This window comes from Castor canadensis, chromosome 16 (assembly GCF_047511655.1).
Source record: "Castor canadensis chromosome 16, mCasCan1.hap1v2, whole genome shotgun sequence".
Taxonomy (NCBI): Eukaryota; Metazoa; Chordata; class Mammalia; order Rodentia; family Castoridae; genus Castor; species Castor canadensis.
Window position 1 is genome coordinate 14,237,617 of NC_133401.1, and position 20,178 is coordinate 14,257,794.

Consider the following 20,178-nt stretch of genomic DNA (forward strand, 5'->3'; position numbering starts at 1 on the left):
CAGAGGAGACACTGGCACACAAACACGCAGGTCACAGCACAGTGGGGTGGACAGGAGGCTGGGCGCCGTATTGCACTTTGGGAGTGGGGCCAGGTGGGGACCCCCCTCAAACTGGAGCCTGGGGAAGAGGCTGGAGGCTATCATATTCCCTCCTCCTTCACGGAGGGGAAGGGGAGACCCCCATGCTGGGGGCGGGGAAGGAGAAGACTGGGCCCTGTGAGGGTGCCGAGGGCTGGTCCTGCACCTGGGACTGCTGTTCAGGGCAGATCTGACTGAAGAGACTTCACTGGTGGCTGCCCTGGTCCCCGCCTCGGCAGAATCCAACACCCACACTGGCTCAGCTGCCGGTCTCCCCTTTGCCGGCCTTGGCTTTAGCGGGCACTGGGAGGCTCTCATCACCCTCGCTGTCAGAACTGCAGCCACTGACATCGGTAATTTCCAGCTCCGAGTCACTGTCGTCCTTCCCACCCAGTGTGGCCTCAGGACCCTCAGCCCCTGGCAGTGCCAGACGAGGGGCTGCTGCCAGGCCTGAGGGACGCTCAGGGCCCAGGCCGTCTCCTGTTGCAGCCAACAGGGTTGTAGCTGTGGGGCCTGCCCCTGAAGAGGGCAGGTGGCCCAAGGAACCCAGAGGGTTGGGATAAAAGTGCGGGGGATAGAGAGAGGGGGGCAGCTTGGGGAAGGGGCCGGTGAGATACGGGTTAAAGTTCCAGGGGTACTCTGGGAAAGCGCGGCCATAAGGTCCTAGCAGTCCAGGGGGCTTGGAATAGCCAGTGGTACCTGGGGGGCACAGGGGATGGGTCAGGCCTGGCCATTTACCCATGGGGCCTGCCTGTACTTGGGCCAGTGCAGGGCGCACCTCTCGTATGTTTCACCATCCTCCCGGTGTCCTTCCCACTGGGGGTCTGTCTTTAATGTGGCTTCCCTGACCCCCTCTACTCCCCCACTTACCTCCCTTCAGCACCCCGAGGCCCCTCTCCCAGCTTGTCCATCATGCCCCGTCACCCTCCTCCCAGCCCCTGGCTTTTAAACACATGCACACTGTCGGGCCTGGGTCTCCTTCCTTCATCCTGCCCCCTATAGCCTTCTCTTGGTCTCTTCCCTCAAATATGAGGTCTCCCCTTACCAGAACCCAGAAATGAGAAAGGGCTGTCCACACGCAGTTTGTCCGTCTCAGGGGTGAACAGGGGCGTTCGTGCCCCTGGCTCTCCCAGGCGTGGGGCAGAGAACAGGGTCTGCAGGGTCTGAAGAGGGAGGTAAGGAGGCAGTGCTGCTTAGACAGCCCCCTCCCAGAGGGGCTTATGTTTGGGGTAGCACTGTAACATCCCACTTTCCATTCTGGGATCCTAGTATCCAAACTTACCTCAGGGGTGAGGGGAGACACATCTGGCCCAGGGGCCCCCCCAAAGGGACCAGGGGTCAGCAGTAGTGGGGAGCCTGTGGCAGCTGCCGCCATGTCCAGCAGTGGGTAATTGACAAGCACTACTTTGCTGAAGTTGAACTTGTATGTGAACCTCTTCCCTTTGGTCTTATGGAGAATGCGCTTGTTGTAGTAGTAACTGCAGGAAGAGAGGGCAGGGGTGCTGGGGAGGAACAGGAGAGCCCCAGGGCTTCATTGTACATGCAGCAGTTTGGAGAAACTGAGGCTCACTGAAGTCCCTTAACCAAGGTCATGGGGTGAGTGAAGCATGAGCTATGCCTCCAAAGCCCAGGACTCAGGTCTTTCCTGCCTCCCACTTGAAATAATCGGGGCAGCTCTGACAAGAGCTGCACTTTGGAATCCAGTGGAATTCAGTCCCAGGATTGTGGAGGGCAAGCTCCCCCCACAGCGGGGGGGGGGTCTCTACCAGAGAGGCAGTGAGGGGAGAAGGGGGCAGGTGGAAGTCCAGGCCCACAGCCCGTCCTCACCGCAGGGCCCGGCTCAGCTTGTCATAATTCATGTGGGGTTTGCACTTGCGGATGCCCCAGAGCCTGGCCACCTCGTCAGGGTCCTTGATGACGAATTCCCCGTAGTCCCCCTGCCAGGCAATGACGCCCTGGTACTCCTCCTTCTGCAGCAGCTCCAGGATAAAGTGCCACAGCTGAATCTGCCTCGAGCCAGGGGACGACTCCGGCTTGTAGGCCCAATCCGGGAAGGCAAACCCTGGGGACAGGACACCAAGTTGGGGACTGTGGATCCTGTTGGATTCAGCAGCCTGGGAGGCATCCAGTCCTACCCTGACTCCAGGGCTCTGAAGAGAACCGCCAGCCTCTGGCCTCTTCAGGAACCCGGTCGCTCGTTACTTTCCAGACCTGCTGTGCTGTCTAGTCCACAAACTGTCCAGACAGTGGGGTAGGACCCTGGTTGTGTACTCTGCCAGATCCTCTGCCTCGGTACAGCAACCCCCCGCCCAGGTTTGGCTTGTAGGGGTAGGTGAAACCCACATCCTGCAGCTGTGACTTTGGAGAGGAGCTGGCAGGAAAGAGCACCCCCTCCGCAGTGGTAGCCATTCTCCCCACTGTCCCCAGCCTGTCCTGGAGGCCTCTGGTGTCTCCTGCACCCTGACAGCTCTTGCTTTCTCTCTTCCTCCCCATCGCTTGTCCCCTCCCCATTCTCCCAAGCCCCCACTGGCCCCACATTGGCAATACCCAGGCTGAACCTGTGTGCCTTTCTGTGTCTCTACACCTATCTGTGTATTTGTACTTTTCACTTCCCCAAGTCCAATGTGCTTGGGTCTGCCAGAACTGTCCAAAAGGGAATGTGTGTTTGCATGTATGTGTGTGTGTGTGTGTGTGCGTGTGCGTGCGCACAGATGCCCATGGCACAACAGGCATCCGCTCACCCCCCAGACACACCCTGCCACACCACGGGACACCGATATGCTGGAATGCCACACTCCCGTTGGCATGCCAGACACAGTCTGCCAAAGACACAACACAGCACTGCACACTTGTCACAACATGCACAATTACACATCTCGGGCCCTCAGAACCCGGACCTACCGACAACACAACTGCATGACAAGACACACACACAGACACACAGAACCCAAAGGCTCATGTGACACCCAGTGTGATGGAGACAGTAAATGTAATATCAAGGCATTTGGCTCTCAAGATACACAGCGGACAGACAGACACACACAGGGTGACACCGTGCAATAGAGCAACCACCCAAACCCACACCCCCAGCCCTCTCAGCATCCCCCACACACTTCTCACTGGGAGGGGTGTCCTGACCCCACTATCCGCACACTCCCAGGGCTGGGTGCAAATTTAGGGTCTTGTTTATCCATGGTCTCACCTCCCATCCAGAAGTCATCAGGCCTTCTATGCCAACTCCTATGCCATCCTCCTTTTCTTTCCCCCTTCTCAGAGCCCCCAGTCCCAGGTATAACCACGGAAGATAGAGCTGGGCTCTACCAAGCTGAGAGCAGTGAGAAGAAGAGAAAGAGAAGGAGACTAGGGAGGGAATCAACAGGCATGGGGTGGGGCAGGGACTACGCTAAGCTTGAGGACCTGGTTTCCTGTATCTACTTGCTGTGTGGCCACAGGGAAAGTCTTTACCCTTCTCGGGAGTTCAGGGGTGGGAGGCAAGGAGGAGCAGGAGGCAGGCTGGGCAGTGTCTAAGTGGACACTGACACTCTCCTACCTAGAAGGCCAGGAAAGGAGAATTTTTATTTCAACTCCTTTTCAAGTCTTCTCATCTCAGATGACAAGACTCAATCAAAATGGGTTCTGGCCCATTCCACACTCAGAACACAGCAACTGTGTCACAGACATAACATAACTCCAAGATGACAATGCAAAAGTCAACCCGGGGGAAAACTACCCGTCCTGGAACACAGTCCTCAAATACTCTGGACCTGCTGAGACACACACAGCTGGAGAGAGGGCCCACCTCAACAGACAGACACACACAGGGACACCCTAGTCTCTCTCTCTCTCACACACACACCATGGGCTGAACCCCAGGCACAGCTCCCCACGTAGAGGCCCAGGGGCTCATCTACACACACACCAAAATGCACCAAGACAGCCACTGCAAATGCCACACACTACATCACAAATGGCAAGGCACAGGCAAAGCTCCTTCCCCCACCTGAGGCAGGGGGACACTCAACATGTTGGCAGATGCCTCCCATACATAACCCTAAAACATGGAGCCACCAGCCCAGAGACCCTCTGGTGGCCTCAGCGGTATTTGTAAGAGTAGGCACACAGCTCACACAAAGACAAGCAGATGCATGCAGACACTTGCCTAGTGTGACCCCTTCTTCCAGAAACAAGTGAAGTGTGACACAGGGACACACTCTGCAGTGAGACCCCAAACAACCAGGCAGGGTCGGGCTCCCTCCCTCTCTCACACACGGACAGGTTGCCATCTGTGGTGCAAGTGACTTCAGCTCAAATGCCGCTCCTAACCGGCTTACTATCCACCTCTGAGTATCCCCGCAAGCCCAGGCTCCGGCTGCCTGTCCATCTGTCCATCGTGCCAGGCCTAGTGTCCCCTCCAGCCCTGTGCCCTACCCTCTCTGCGGCAGATCCTGGATAGGCTGAGATTGCATGGCAGAGACACAGGACCTCAGCCCCATCAGCCGTCCTCATCCTTCTCCCACCTCCACACCTCACCCACCCTCCAAAAGACCCTGGTGTCTCGGCAGGCAGGTGGCAGGGAGAGCGGGCTAGGAAGTTTCTAGCCAAGTTTTTTTTTTTTAATGAAGGGGTCTTATCCAGGGGACTCTGGCAGAGATCAGGGAAGAGAGACTCACAGATAGATGAGAGAGTGAGAGATAGGGAAGAGGGTGCAGCCCCTAGGGAGGAGTGGGGGAGATCCAGGCCAGTTACCGGGGGTCCAGAGAGCCGGCAGGGCGGGCGGGGCGAAGAGAAGGTCGGAGACGCAGCTACAGTCCATGGCGGAACGGGCCCTGCAGAGGCCGGGACAGACACACGGGGACAGGACGGCAGGAGAGACAGACACGGGTCAGCCAGCGGGGCGCGGCCGGGGCTCCCCCTCTCCCAGGACCCCAGCCTGGCTTGGTGCCCTCCACCCTCTACGCCCAATCCCTCTCCACCTGCTCCCTCCCCACCCGCAGGTCCCCCCTCTACCGGCTGGTCTCCGGTCCCGCCAGAGCCTCAGTCTTTCCCTCCTTCTCCCGGCAACCTCCTCTTACTCTGGTCCTCTGTCACTAACCAGCCCTGCTCCTCTCCACTCCTTGCTCACTCGCTCACTCTCGCTGGCTCTTGCTACCTCCCGCCCTCACCCCGTCTCTGCTGCTCTGCTGCCATCTCAGTCCCCCTGCCTCTCTCCTGACCTCTTGGGTTGGTGTCTGCGTCTCTGGGTCTCCCTGTCTCCCTCTGTGTGTGGCACTCTCTCCAACTACCCCAGATTTATCACGCTCAGAAACTCGAAACTCACCCCCACCCAGTAGCCCCCAGCAGCTTGGCTGTCTGATGCAGCTCAGACCTAGCAGAGCTGGGCACCTGCTGGCCAGGCAGGCCCAGTCCCTGTCCGTCCTCCACCCCAGGAGAGCCTGCAGCCCCCAGCCTGAGCCCACAGCCTGAGCTGCTCACCCCAAGACTCCCACCACTTAGATCTGCCTCCCACCTCACGCACCCCTTCCCCCTTGGAGCTGCCTCCTCCCTCAGATACTCCTCCCACTTGGATCGGCCTCTCCCTCAGACTGCTCTTCCCCTTGAATCTGCCCAGAATCTGCCCACGGGCAGCCCTGCTCTGATGTCCACTCCCCTGCTGCCCCTAAGATGCTCCATCCCTCAACCCCTTTCTCCCAGCACCCCCCTTCCTTCCTACAGCCCTGCCCCACATTCTCAGCCACCTGCTCCACTCACACCCACCCCAGACTGCTGAATCTCTTGGTCAGGACACCCCTGAGCTCTTGGAGACCCTTCCCACCCAACCCTCAAACCCAGCTCTCTCTGTCCTCGGACTCCTTCAGATACCCCACCCCCTAGGTCCTCTGGAGGCAGCTGCTCCCCAAACAACCTACACACCCTCAGGAGCCCACCAGGTCCCCACAGCCTAGATGCTGCTGCTCCCGTAACCCCACCTCATCCCTTGGATACCTAGGTCCCTTCAACATGTCCAGCTTCCCCACAGGACCCCAACTCCCCATGCCACACAGCTCCCCCAGGTCCACATCTACCTCCTGAGGTCTCCCCAGCCTGCCTTGAGGCCACACTTCTCACAGCCTGTCTCTCTCAAAGCCCCTTCTCTGTCTTTCTCTATCTCTGGTGTGTCTCGCTCTTCATCTCTCTCTCTATCACTTGGACCATCCTCCCAGCATCCCTCCTTCACCTCCCCTCTTTCCTTATCTAGCCTCCACCCCTCAGTCTCTTTTCCTGGTTTTCTGCCTCCCACCTTCACCCCTGATCTTTTCCCAGTCTGTCTTTTCCTGTCTCCCTTCTCCTGCTTCCCTCTCCATCCCCCCACTTCATCCATCTCTCCATCTCAGTCTCTCCCTCAGTCTCTCTCTATCATCTCTGGTCTGTCTCTCCCTTCCCTCCCTTCCTCCATCTCGTCCCCCCACCCATCCCGTCCCTCTTCTGTTGTCTCCCCTTCTCACTCCCCCGCACTCTTCTCCCACCTCCCATTCTCCCCGCCTCTCTGGGTCCCCCTCCTTCCTCCCCCCGCCCCCACCCCCCATTGGCCCCTCTCATTTCCGTGTTGGTTTTGATTTCTCTTCCCAACGCTTTCAACTCCCCGCCGCCTCCTCCGGACACGTTATAACGAGGAGCCGTGGGATCGGCGCTCCGGGCCCTGCTCCCACGCTCCCCCCGCCATCTCTCACATGTGTCTCTACCATCTTGAGGTCTCTGCTGCCACTTCTCCCCGTGCCTGGCCTCTGTCCTGTGTCAGGTCCCATGAGCACCAGCTGCCCGGACGCCTCCTGCTGGGTCCCCTTCCCTGCCCCACCCAGCCTATGCCAGCCCGCCCTGATTCTGCCCTGTCTGGGAACTGCTGCTTGCACTCTGGGTCCCCATGTCTCTGGGTCCCCATATCACTTGTTTTTTTGTCTCTGGGCCTCCGTACCTCTGCCTCCTTGTCTCAATTTCCATGTCTCCCCTTCCTGCAGTCCCTGTCTGTCTCTCTGTCTCTGCCTCCTCATGTCTGTCTCTGTCTCCCTGCCCCATCTCCGTGTCTCTGTCTCCACATCTCTGTTTCAGTCCCACTGTCCCTCTCTTGGGGTCCCTTTGATCTCATCCTGCCCCTGGCGCCCCCCTGGCCCCATTGATTGCTGATCGACCCATGGAAGGAGCAGGGCCTGTGGCCTGGGGCTGCAGGGCCAAGCAGGGGCCAGGTAGGGCTGCGGACAGATGGACAGACAGGCCTCAGCCCCAGTGGCTAGAAGAGGGGGAGCAGCCGCAATCCCAGTCCCTCCCTGCCGGCCGCGCGGTGCGGATGGGGACTCCGGGCAAGCTTTAATTTTTAATTTTATTTTGCTTCCTCCCCCCCAACCCCCCATCTCTACCGCCCGCCCGCAGCCATGGCACCGAATGTGTGTGCGTGAGGCAGCCGGGTGGAGAGGGGCTGGGCAGCACAGGCTGCTTCCCTGTGTTCCTTGCCAAAAACAATCACACAGACCCACACCTACCCAGGCACACACTCCACATCACACACACCAACAAAGTGACACATACCACGTACCTACAACATACATCACACAGCTTGCACACCTCAACACAATCACAAACTCCCCCACTGTCATGCAACACAATTCTGTAGACCCAGACATCTACAAAATCACACACCACCACTATCACACACAATCCTTGTTGCACAGACCCACACCTCAACACAATCACACACAACATAGTCACAGATATTCACACAGAAACAGATACACAATTTTACACAGACACACACCAACTCAATCCCACACAGAAACAAAGACACAATCACAAATCCCAGACTGACACATACTAAACACAGACACAGGCACACACCAAGGCTCAAATACAGAAATATAGATTGTAAGCACACCAGCACACAATCACACACTGAGACAATGTAACACAGAAACAGAGACACACCTAGACACACTGCAGCACAGCCAAATCATGACAAAAAAGCCAGTCACACAGTCAAACACACACTCACAGAGAGGCACATACCATCAACACAGACAGCTACAGCCAGACAGCAAACTCATATGGCTGCACCCTTGTTCAGAGACACGGTCACAATCACACACGCAGACACACAATTGCAATCACAGTCCCAAACATGACCAGCACAGCCAAGAGCTATACACAGCCCCACAGACACACTCAGACACACTCACACCCACAGGTCAAAGCTTGTTTGGGCCAGGTGTGTACTCAGAGGCACACAGAGGCACCCCAGAGTCCCACATCTGTCCATCCGTCCGACTGTCCATCCATCCAACCATGCACTTCTCAAGCATGTCTGCGTGTGTATGTGTGTCTGCGTGTGTCTATAAAATATGCATTTGTCTCGACCCCTCTTCTGTAGCTGTGTCTCTCAGAAACCCTCTGGGTGTCAGTATCTGTTTGTCTGTCTGTCGTTGAAGATCTTTGATGCTCATCTAGGTCTGGCTCTGACTCTAAATGTCCACCTCTCTAAGTGTCTCTGTTTCTGTCTGTCTGTCTCTGGACATCTCTGTCTGTCTTTCTCTGTCTCTAGGCCTCTCTGTCTGCTTGTCTCCTCACCCCCCATCGCTGCAGCCCCCTGGGCTGGGGTTTAACCAGTTGTTTTGATTTCTCTAAGCTGTGCTGGCCGCCTCGGGAGCCGCCTCGGGCCTCACACCGCCCCCAGCCCCTTCATCCCTCACCGGACCCCCCCATCCCCACCTCCCCTTAACACAATCTGCACAAGTGGAATGAAAATTGATTTTTTTTTTAAATTTCATATCTTCTCCAGGGCTCTGTCTAAAGAGGAGAGAGACGCGGCCCAAGACCCCTCTCCCACCACTGCCCCCACAAGCGCGCGCACATACACACACACACACACACACACACACACACACACACACTTCTGTCTGCATCCATGGCCACAAGCTCAGATACATTCTGGGTACACATCCCTCCCCAGGCCACACGCTCACACAGCACACATCTGTGCACACAGCAGACTCACAAACACACTTACCAGTCGGCACCACACCACGCACACCCTGGGCCGTGGGCGCGCAGCCGGCCCCCTGTCCATCTGCCTTCATGTGAACAAGCACCCCCCAACACCTTGTCCAGCTCGGTGCACAGGCCTGCTGTCACACGCTGTATGTACATGTGCTCACACACCTGTCCACTGGGTTATGGGTGGCTCAGGGACTGTCCCACCATAGTCACTGGGAGACCCCGTGGCTGTCCTGGTGAGGAGGGGTCAGGATGGGACTATCTTGCCAGCTCCTGTCCCCCAGCCCCAGATGTCCCCATTCCCACCCCTCCTCACATCCACCCAACACTCTGGCCTGGCCACGGGAGGAGGTGACTCTGTGCCTGAGGTACACACACACACATACACACACTGTTCCCACACAAACCATGTACACACCACACACACCATATACATGCCATATATACACTCGCCACACCACGTATCATACTACACCACACACACCATGTGTATAGCCCCAAGACGCCATCCATCACACTGTACAACACAACACACCACACTACACACATCCCACCCATCGCCACTCACCACACCATATACCACCCAACACACCATCCACCACACACACTACACACCCCACACCAAACCACACCACACACATCTAACACTACCTTCCACGCCACAGCACAAACCACAGCACACCCCACAACCCCACACAACACACACCTCACACCTCACACATCACACGCACACACAAATCTCATATGCCACCATCCTACACCACAGCCACACCGCCCACACACCACATGACACACCGTACACATGCCACACTCAAACACCACACCCCACACACAGCACATGTGCCCAGATACCAGACACACAACACATACCACACTCTCACACTGTAATTTTCACATGGGCACACACGTAAAGCACTGGAATTGAAATCCAGTCAGCCATAACACACAGACCCATAAAACACACGCAGAGGCACACAGTGGACAAACTTTTTCAATGTCCATACTTACCACAGAAACAGCCTCCCACACAGCACTGGGCACGAGCTCATGCAAGTTGCACACACAGGCACCATTCAACAGTCACACATGAACACACAACCACATAAACACACACAGTCTGGTCACACGTGCACACAGCCATCAACACTCTTCAGGTTGGTCACACACACACTCACTGCCATAACCCAACACTCTTTATCCAGCCTGTTCCGTTTCACCCCAAGTGACCACGCACACACAGACTACGCCTACAACAGAACCCGGCTTTAGACACAAGCTCAGAGACACACCAGCCCCCAGCACAACACCCTGCCACACAGACTCAGACACCTGGGACCTGACACAGGTTTGGGGGTCTCCCTGGCTGGTCCTTCACACCCACACTCACCAGCCTGGCTCCTGGTGAGTTGGGGTCTGACTCCCCTCAGGCCTCACTAGCTTGGTCCTCCCACCTCGTTTCTCCTGGCTGAAGCCTTCTCACCTCCTTGCCCTTGGGGACATGGTTGTCCTGCTCTGGTCACTCAGCCCTGTGTGGCCCCACACTGTGGAAACACCAGACACAGCAAAGCTCCAGAGTTCTAGACAGACAAACCAGACATGCACAGCTGAGTGCCAAACAGGTCCCCCAGGCAGGCTCACGGACACGACACGTGGCTTTACACAGCCCCATGGCCTCGTACACCCACACCTAGTCCCCATACCCAGGGACATACGCATTGCGTCACATTGCACTATGACACAAGTCACACAGGCACACATGCTGGGTCCTCTGCTGAGACTGGTTTGTGCAGGATAGAGGGACAAATGGCCAGGGGCTTCTGGATCTGGAGGAGTTTTCTGACACCAGGTTTGGGTGGTTGAGAGGCGCCAGGCCAGGGACAGGGAGGCGGAGTGGCTAAGGAGGGCCCAGAATGGAGACCCACACCCTCGCTCATCCTGTCTTTCCCTTTTGCTAGGTGTCTCTGCCTGGGGACAGCTGTGTCTCTCTGGGTCTCTGTCTCTCTCCTCAAGTTCCAGTCTCTGCACAGATGTCCCTGGGGCTGTGGCCAGCGTGCAGAACAGTGTCAGTGGGGGGTGGTGGTGAGGGAGCGTCCCCAGGGAGGTGGGAGCTGCAGTGCCACGCACCCCGCCTACCAAACAGCACTGGGGGAAGGGAGAGGGAGGCGCGACAGCCCAGCCCTGCTCCCTGCCAGACTGCGCCCCTCCCTGCAAAGACCTAGGGAGCTGGAGAAGGCTGGAGACTTGGAGGACCCAGAGAAAGAGGGACACATGCACAGAGGGGACAGTGAGAGATACAGAACAGAGAGGAAGGAGAAGCAACACAGAGGGAGGAGAGACAGAGATAGAGACAGAGAGGGAGAGAGATGAACAGAAATGAGAGACCAGAGAGAAAGAGAGTAAAAGGAAGCAAGACCCAGAGAGAGACAGACAGACTTGACAGAGACAAAGAGACAGAAGGGAGACCCAAATTAGAGAAACCCAGAAAGAGGGAGAGAGTGAAGAGGCTGAGACCAGGTAAATTAGAGCTGGAGGACTCCGGGAGACAGGGAGGGCATGCCAGAGACCCAGGGTCAGAGAGGAAGCCAAGGAGGGGGCAGAGATGCGGAAAATTGAGGGATTAGGACAGAAGCAAGAAAGTGGATGAGGAAGAACAGAAAGCCAAGGGGGGCTGAGGGGGACCCAGCTATGTGGACTCATGGCTTCCATTTGTGAGTGACCAGTACTCACCTGCCCCTTACACAGCTTCAGACCTGGGGGGGGTCAGACAGCTCCAAAACCTACCCCTGCCCCTCCTTCTCCTCACCTCCACCTGGTCCACTCCCAACCCCATCTTCACAACCCCACCCCCAGCCCCTGCCCCATCCTGAGCCCTGGCCTCTTCTCAGCTCCATCCCCAACCTCACCCCACTGACCAGCCATGTTTTCTGGGTTGAACCTGTTGGCCTCACACCCCCCATCACAGAGTGACTGAATCAGTGTTGCTGGAGGGGCAGAGGGACAGAACGTTGAAGGAGAGAGTGGCCAGTCTGAGAGCCCTTCTAGACTGATCACCAAGGACCAGGGGCTCCTTGGTGTGTCCTGATTGGCACCAAGTATCTGCTGAAGAAAGAGTGTTTGAGACAAATCCAGATCAAACAGACTGGCAGGGAATCAGAAAGACAGAGGGGGTGGAAGGGGAAATAAGGGTGCTGGAGGGTTGAACACAGGGAACAGACAAAGACAGGACAGGAGGATGGGGGCAAAATGGGGAGAAGTTGGTGATGAGAATCAATAAAAGAGAAATGGAGTCAAAGACCCAGGAGGGCAAACATGAGGGACAAAGAGTCAAGGGAACAGGGAAGAAACTCAGAGGAACAAGGAGAGGAGACAGTGGACAGGGCCCAAGTGCCCCAGTGCCCTGAGGGCAGGTCAGGGGCCGGGCCAGCTGAGACAGGTGCCTGGGCTGCTGGGGATCCCATAAGAGCCAGGGTCCGGCCAGGCTGGGGGAGGCTTGGGGCTCCAGGGGCATCAGGCGCAGTGCTAATTCAGTGCCATCGATCAGACGGGATGAGAGCAATAAATTATTGTGACAAGATGCAATCCTGGCCCGCACACTGCCGCCGAGGCGGATCGATCCCTGTCCCCAGCCCCACACCGGTCCCATGCCCAAGCCTCCTTGGTTGGGACGCTTCTGCCCATCTCTCCCTCCATTCCCCCCACTACACACTCACCCCCACTGGTGGCCAGGCCAGGCAGTAGCCCTTGAGAAGAGACAGGACCAGAAGGGGACTTAGGGAAGTCCAGACCTGATTTGACCCAGGCCCTCTCACTTCCTTCAGCACCCCATCCTCATCACCACATGAGACAGGAATGGCCATGACACCCATTTCACAGATGTGGAAACTGAGTGAGGCTCAGACAGGGAAAGTAACTTGGCCAAAGTCTCACAAGAGAGAGTGGTGTAGACTGGACTAAAATGCAGATCAGGGAGACTTCAAGGCCCCAATATCTGTACTGTCAGAGGAGAAAGCAAAGGACAGAGATAAAAACGGAAGGAAGAAATAGAGAATGAGATAGAATAGAGGACACAGAGAAACAGAGTCAGATATGTGGAGAGATGAAGAAATACAGAGAACAAAGAGGTAGAGAGTGACCAAGAAACAAAGACAGACGACAAAGAGACAGAGACTTAGTCAAAAGGTTGGGAATGGAGCTCAGGGTAGAGCACCTGTGGTCCATCTCCAGAACCACAAGGGAAAAATAAAAAGACAGATTCAGAGACAGGCAGGGGAACAGGGCAAGGAGGGATGTGCAGGTAGAAGCAAAGGTAGCCTGGCCATAGAGAAAGGAAATCAAAGGAGTGAGGCATGTGGAGAGACTGGGTGTCTAGGGGGCAGGTATGGGTTTGAAGGAGAGATGGGATAAGGCTGTGGACCTAGGAGTCAATCAGTGTTAGTGGAAGCCAAGTGTGTGAGCAGAGGGCGGGGTGTGTCCAAGAGCAGGAATGGGGGATGGAAGACCTGAGTGATGGAGAGGCAAGGTTTCCCAAATCAACTCGGTTGACAGGTGTGTCTGTGGAGGAGGGTGGTCACCTGATGGGCAAGTGTGGGAGGCCAGGACCCTTGGATGACTAGAAGGGCAGTGTCCGCAGTCAGATGGCCTCTGTTTGACTCAGTTCTCCAAGTGCTCCCAGTTTCTGGGACCCAAAGAAAACACTTCACCTCTCTGAGCTCATTTTCCCTCTCTGTAAAATGGGATGAGAGTTAAATCCCTGCCTCCTGAGTCCCAGGAGATGATGGATGTCCTGTCACAGAAGATTCTAGTAATCAGCTGTCATCATCACCATCAGTATGCATGAAATAGGTGAGGTGGGTGGACCAGCAGCGGCACATACAGCCCCCGACCTGGTGTGAGGCCCCAGGAAGACTTGCCAGGTATTTCTGATGCAGGCTGATGTCTGAGGATTTCTGATTTAAGGGAGTCTTGTCCCTGGTGCAGAGAGCAGGTGTGCAAGTGGCTGGACACAGGTATCACACGCGTCTAACAAACGCTTTAGGTGTTGCTTATGCTTACCAAGAAAGGTGTTCCCTGAGAAGAGGGCAGGTTGGATATGCATGTCGTGCAAAGGGACAGGTGTGAGGGAGCTGAAGGTTTGGCCCCTACGGTGTGGGCAACAGGTTGCATGGGCAGGTAGTGACGTTGGAAAAAGCTGAGAACAAGATGGTTAAGTGTGCAGAGGTTTATAAGATGCTCATGATGTTTGTGAAGGGTTCAGGGTTTACCTGGACATTTAGGAGGAAAAGAAGAAAGGTGGAAACAGCACTGGGAGCCAGGTGTATGTCTCTGGGGCAGGGATGTGTCTAGGAGTTGGTGTCTCCTTTGGGGACAGGTTGAGCAAGCCAGGAGTATGGCAGAAAACTGCCAAAGAGCTACATGGCAGAGAGAGGTTAAGGGTGCCATGAGTGGGTATTTGGATGTCTTAGCATCTGTTTGCTGAAGAAATTAGTGGCTGTGGGGGTGAACAGGTGATGCTTGAGGTGAACAGGTGAGGAAGGGGAAGGTGTGTGGAGTTACTGGTGTGACCTTGTGCTACAAGGCAAGAGGAAGTAAGTAACATGGGCAATTAGCGTGGGGGAGAAAAGAAGTAGACAGATTGGTACCTGAGGGGCAGATGTGAGGAAACAGGTACACAGGTGAGGCAGACAGCTGCAGCAAAGGACAGAGTCCCTGCCCCGGAATGTACAAGTGTGAAGTGTGTGACTGAGAGAGGCGGGGAGCTTTCAGGTGGGGCAGGTAGGACTCTTAGTGGACAAGGACTTTAGGGAAGCATGATGACAAGGCAAGGACATGAGAAAGAAAACACGAGACAGCTGGGGTCGTGAGAGTGATCGGAGGTTTAGGGCTAGGAGACAGGTAGTCGGGAGGTGGGAAGGACAGGTGTGGAGGCCTAAGCGGGCAGCAGGTGTTCATGTAAATGACAGGAGGGGGAGGGAAAGGCACAGGCAGAGAGTGATGTGGGAAGCGCCTGTGCTCCTGCGTGACTGTGTCAGGAAGGCTGTTCTGGAAGGATAGGTGTGAGGGAGGAGGAGGCAGATGGGCTGGGATAGCATGCACACAGGCGGTGTGTGCACAAGGTGTGTGTGTGTTGTGTGGTGAAAAGGTGAGGGGGCGGGCAGAGCATGCCTGTGAGAAACAAGTGTATTTAGAGCTTCAGGGGATAGGTGGAGGGTTGCAGGTGCAGGTAGGAAAGTGACATTGTGGCATGAGGCAGACACAGGGATTCAGGTGGACGGCCAGATTTCGGAAAAGAAGTGTTGTCTGGCAAGGCAGGCAAAAGGTGTTATGAGCATCTCTGGGGCAGGTCTGAGGGGAACAAGTGTTACCTGAAGGGCTAGGTGAGAAGACACAGAAGTAGATGAAGGAAACAGGTGCAGGGGACAGGTGTTACTGTAAGGGACAGGTATAAGGAGACCTATGCTTCCAGGAGGTTCAGATGGATGTGAGGGGGTGTTGATAGACAGGTGAGGGTGAAGAGTGTTACCTGTGGCCACAGGTGTGTGCAGTGTAACTCTGCACAGTGGTTTGCTGTCTCCTCCCCTCTCCTCCCCTCCCCAGGACAGGTGGGAGGTCAGCTCCAGCTCTCAAGTCCCTCTTGTGGCTTGTGGCTCTGGCCTGGGCAGGGTGCAGTTAGCTGTGGGCCGGCAGGCAGCCCGGGCTCCTGAGGCTGCTTGGCGATGCGGAGCGCGTCTGGGCCTCGGTGGCCGGCAGGGCGGGGGGAGCGGGCAGGGGGGGGGCCGTTTAGCCGTGATAGATCCGCGCGCCGCTTGTCTCTTAATCTCCGGAGCGACCGATCGATTCGCTATTTCCCTTTGTTGCCAGAAAATTCGATCCTGGGCCTGGAATTAGGTCCCCGGCTTAATCTGAGCGGAAACCAGCGAGGGGGAGACAGAGACAGAGATGCTGGGAGAGACAGAGACGAAGAGATAGTGAGAAACAGAGAGAGGCAGAGAAAGAGACATGCTGAGGGAGAGAGACACAGAGAGAGTTGGGCAGATTCAAGAAGAGAGCGTCTAAGAGTTGGATCCAAAGACAGATAGTACAAGAGACAGAGACAAAGAGTCAGAGAGACAGATTCTGGGGGAGTTAGAGGTGAACACTGAGGTGCTGTGCGAGACAGAGACAGATCACAAGACCCAGCCAGGGGAGAGATGGCTGCAGTGGTCCAGGACTGGCCTTGGACTGTGATGGAATGATGATGTCTAGAAAGGGTGTCCTAGAGAGAGGCACAGCCCCTACCCCAAGAGTCAGGTCTCTGTACTTCCTGCCCTGAAATGTGCAGACCCCAGGATTGGCTGAAATGTCCTTCCCACAAACCCTGTAACCCCTAACCCCAAATATCCAGATACCAAATATCCAAACCCAAATTTGCAGACCTTCAGCCTTGAACTCTAGTCCCAAATCCAGACCTCCCAGCCCCCTAAGATCCAAACCCTCATGGTGACCTCCAGCCCCAAGTAGTCAGCTCCCAACCCCAAATATTGAGGTCTTGAACCCCCAAAATTCAGTCTGTCTCTAAGTCCCAGGTCCCATATATTCAAGCCCTCAACACAGATCACTAAACCCCACTTGGATTCTAGTCCCAAATATCCACTCTTCAGTCCCAAATATCCAGACTCACCCTCAGGTCGGCCCGCTAACCCCTATCCCCAAATACCCAGACCCTGATCTCTCCCAGACCCCATCTGGGTGGCTTTCACACAAGTCCCCTTTCCCACCCCCCACACCTCGCACCTCTGTCCCAAGGCCGCACCTCCTGCGCTCTCCTCCTCCCACCTCCCCAGAGTTAGGCGCAGCCGCACCCGCTCCACCTGCCGCGTCTCAGGTTGGGGAGCCCCGGATTCCCAGGTCCCTTGCGACCACCTCCCGCGCCCCGACCCCAGCCGCAGGCAGGAATCCCCGCCCCCCATCCCCGCCCCTGCGCCAGCCCGCGGCGCTCACTCACTTTCCTGGGCTTGCGCATCCGCTCCGTCCCGGGTGAAGTGTTTAAAGTTCGGATCCCACAGCCATAGCCCCACGGCGTCCTGGGGAAGGGACACCGGGCGAGGTCGCAGTGGGGCGGGGGTGGGGGGTTAGGGGGGAGACGCCCGGAGCCCCGGGGAGATGGAGATCAAGAGGACGAGGTCAGCGTAGTCACTGAGATATGGTGATAGAGAGAGACCCAGAGTCAGAGAAGAGAGACTGGGGGGTGGGGACGAGCAGAGATCGGGAGATGCAGATAGAGACACCGCGAGAGATGCGCAAAGAGAGACGGAGACGCGGGAAGCTGGGAACCCGGCTCCGGGCGGGAGCGCAGCGGGCAACAGGGCGCGGGCGGCCGGCCTCGGCGCCTCCTCCTCCTCCTCCTCCTCCTCCTCCTCCTCCAGTTGTGCCGCCTCCTCCTCCTGCTCTTCCTCCTCCTTCTCCTCCTCCTCCTCCTCCTCCTCCTGCTCTTCCTCCTCCTCCCCCCGCGCTCCTCCGCCGCGCGCCGCGCGCCTCCCGCCCTCGCGGCCGCCCGGCCCCGCTCGGCGCACAGATATATGGAGGCGGCGGCGGCGGCGGGCGGTGCGGGGGAGGGGGCGGGAGCGCGATCGATGGAATATAATTTTCCTCAAACTCGGAAAATAAAGTTCAGAGCTGATCAAATTTGAAAACAGATGTCGAATCGCGACTCTAAATAAGGTTCGATCCCGGGACTGAGGGAGTGGGGGTTGGAGGGCGGGAGGGCGGAGAGACCCCCTCCACTCCCTGTCCCCCCCACCTCCGCTCCGCCCTACCAAGGAGGACACCCGGACAGAAGGACAGGCGGGAGTGGAGATAGCAACTATGCCCGATCAGATCCCTTGCGGTGCACGCAAAGCTGGACGGGGCCTGGAGCGAGGACCCGCATTTGCACACGCAGCCTTGTTAGCAGACACACGGGCACGCGGGACGCATGGAGTCAGTGACACAGCCCGTGCAAATATACACGCTCACATAGCACACAGCCTAGAGAGTACATAGGCACACAGAACTACACCAGAGACAGACCTACCCTCTGTCTAGGCAACACACATGGACACAGTAACACAGAAAGTGGAAATACAACAGGTGTACTGGGACATACGCGCGACGAAGTGTACACAAACAGATGGAGGCAACACATTCTGCTCCAACCACTTCTGATTCACTGACCCACAAACGACACACGGACACACAAGACACACAGAGCCACGCCCAGGCACACAGCCTGGTCACACAAATCCCCACTGACTTAGGATGATCACAAAGGGACCCAGGGTGTGTCTTCACACTTCACACACTGGTCCCGGGTGCACAAGCACACCTTCCGTGCCCCCCAGCCCCAGCACATAGGCCAGGGCCAGGCCTGGGAGAATCAGCTCCCATTGAAATAACAAGTCAGTATCAACCAGCCACAGGGCCCTGGGAGCGCTTTAGTGCCCAGGGACCTTCCTGGCCTAGCCTGACTTTGCCCTTCACAGTCCTGCCTCTTTCCCAGCACACCTCCTCTGCTCCCTTTTGCTACTGGCTCCCCTCTTGGCTCTCCAATTCCTGAGTCAGGCTCTGCCCCCATCCCCCAAGACTCATGTCTCTGGGGCAAGGCAGCCTACCTGCCAGAACACCTATGTCTCAGGGCAAGATGGCGGTGCCCAAGTGACTATACCGGGGTGGGATCTCACCTCACCGACCCTACCGGTCCCCCAGGCATCAGACACCAGGGTGCAGAGAGGTTGGAAGAGAACTTCAGGGTAGGTCCAGCTCCACCCTACGGGAGCTCCACGGGGCAAGTGGTTAAACATTCTGAAGCCTCAGTTTCCTCATCTGCAAAACGGGACCACAATGACAAATATCCCCGAGAATGGCTGGGAAGGTGAACCAGAAAGACGTGTGGAGAGGTTGGCACCATGCCCAGCACAAATCACACACTTGCTGTGAGCATGCCTACTTCAAAATAATCACAGTAAAAAAATACCTGAACTCCTAGAAAACAAGAATTCGCTCACTTGGCTCTACCTTTTCTCCTGTGTGGAATCCTCTAGGAGCCAGCAGGGAGCCAGGCCCTGACTGGGTGTCTGCATACTTCATTAGACGACATTTAAGCTCCCCAGGGAGAGCTCTGTTCTCGGGGTATCCTATAACCCCTGGACTAAAGGGTTAAGGATACCATACTTCAAGACAGCTAGGTGGTGATGCCTGACGGACTGTAGAGAACATTCCCCAGCAGCTTCCCAGGGAATGGCTTGGAATGCCTTGGAGGAGCTTCTGGAATGTTCTCTGTGGGGTAGGACTCCCTTATGGTATGAATGGGACTCTCTTTAGGAAAGAAACAACACCCTATGCATAGCTTTGACTCCATGCTCTATAAACTACACCCATCAAAAAAGCTAGAATCCATCAGGGTATCATGAACACCAGCTGGAAGCTGAGAATGGTAGTGCATGCCTGTAAGCCCAGCATTCAGAAGGCTGAGACAGGAGGATCACGAGTTTAAGGCCAGCCTGGGCTACATACTGAGACAGTATCTCAAAAAAAAAAAAGGAAAAGCCACCAATCGAACTGCATTTTATGAGCATGAACTGCACGGTGGGGATACACCTGCAAAGAGAATACCTTCTGACTGTAGATAACACCCTTCTGCAAGATCAACACCCTCTGAGCAGACACAGAGGGTGTCCTGTGTTATTACACTGTATGCCCTTCCAGAAAGTAGACCGTCTTTAGAATATCAGTGACACCATAAGACAGCAGAAAACATCAGTCAAGAGGCCCTAACACTCTCTCTAAACCTCCACCTGCAGGCAAATGAAAACATCCCCCCTGGGAGGGTCAAAAACACCCCCAAGACCATATGTATCACGTTCAAGCTGCTTACATTCCCAGTGCAGGGTGTGAAGTACCCTCTAGGAGAGCTGTGTGGCGTTTGGAGACCAAGACCCATTAAACTGCACATCACGCCCCTGGGGATGTGAGCAACATAACCTGATCGTTCAGAACACCCTCCATTCCCCTCCTCAGGTCACCTTCCAGATTTCTACAATAACTTCTGTGCTGTGCACCTTTTGGTAATTT

At 56.2% G+C, this 20,178-nt stretch overlaps 1 protein-coding gene across 1 annotated transcript; it reads right to left on the reverse strand.

Moving 5' to 3' along the window:
- Positions 1 to 265: 265 nt before the first annotated feature.
- Erfl (ETS repressor factor like) lies at positions 266 to 17,039 on the reverse strand. Its single transcript, XM_074057347.1, has 7 exons — positions 16,864 to 17,039; positions 4,825 to 4,904; positions 2,843 to 2,897; positions 1,906 to 2,175; positions 1,361 to 1,556; positions 1,124 to 1,241; positions 266 to 777 (listed from the first exon to the last, which is right to left on the reverse strand). Exons 1-7 carry the CDS (start codon positions 17,037 to 17,039, stop codon positions 338 to 340), a joined length of 1,335 nt encoding a protein of 444 aa, XP_073913448.1. The 3' UTR covers positions 266 to 337.
- Between the last annotated feature and the right edge of the window lie 3,139 nt (positions 17,040 to 20,178).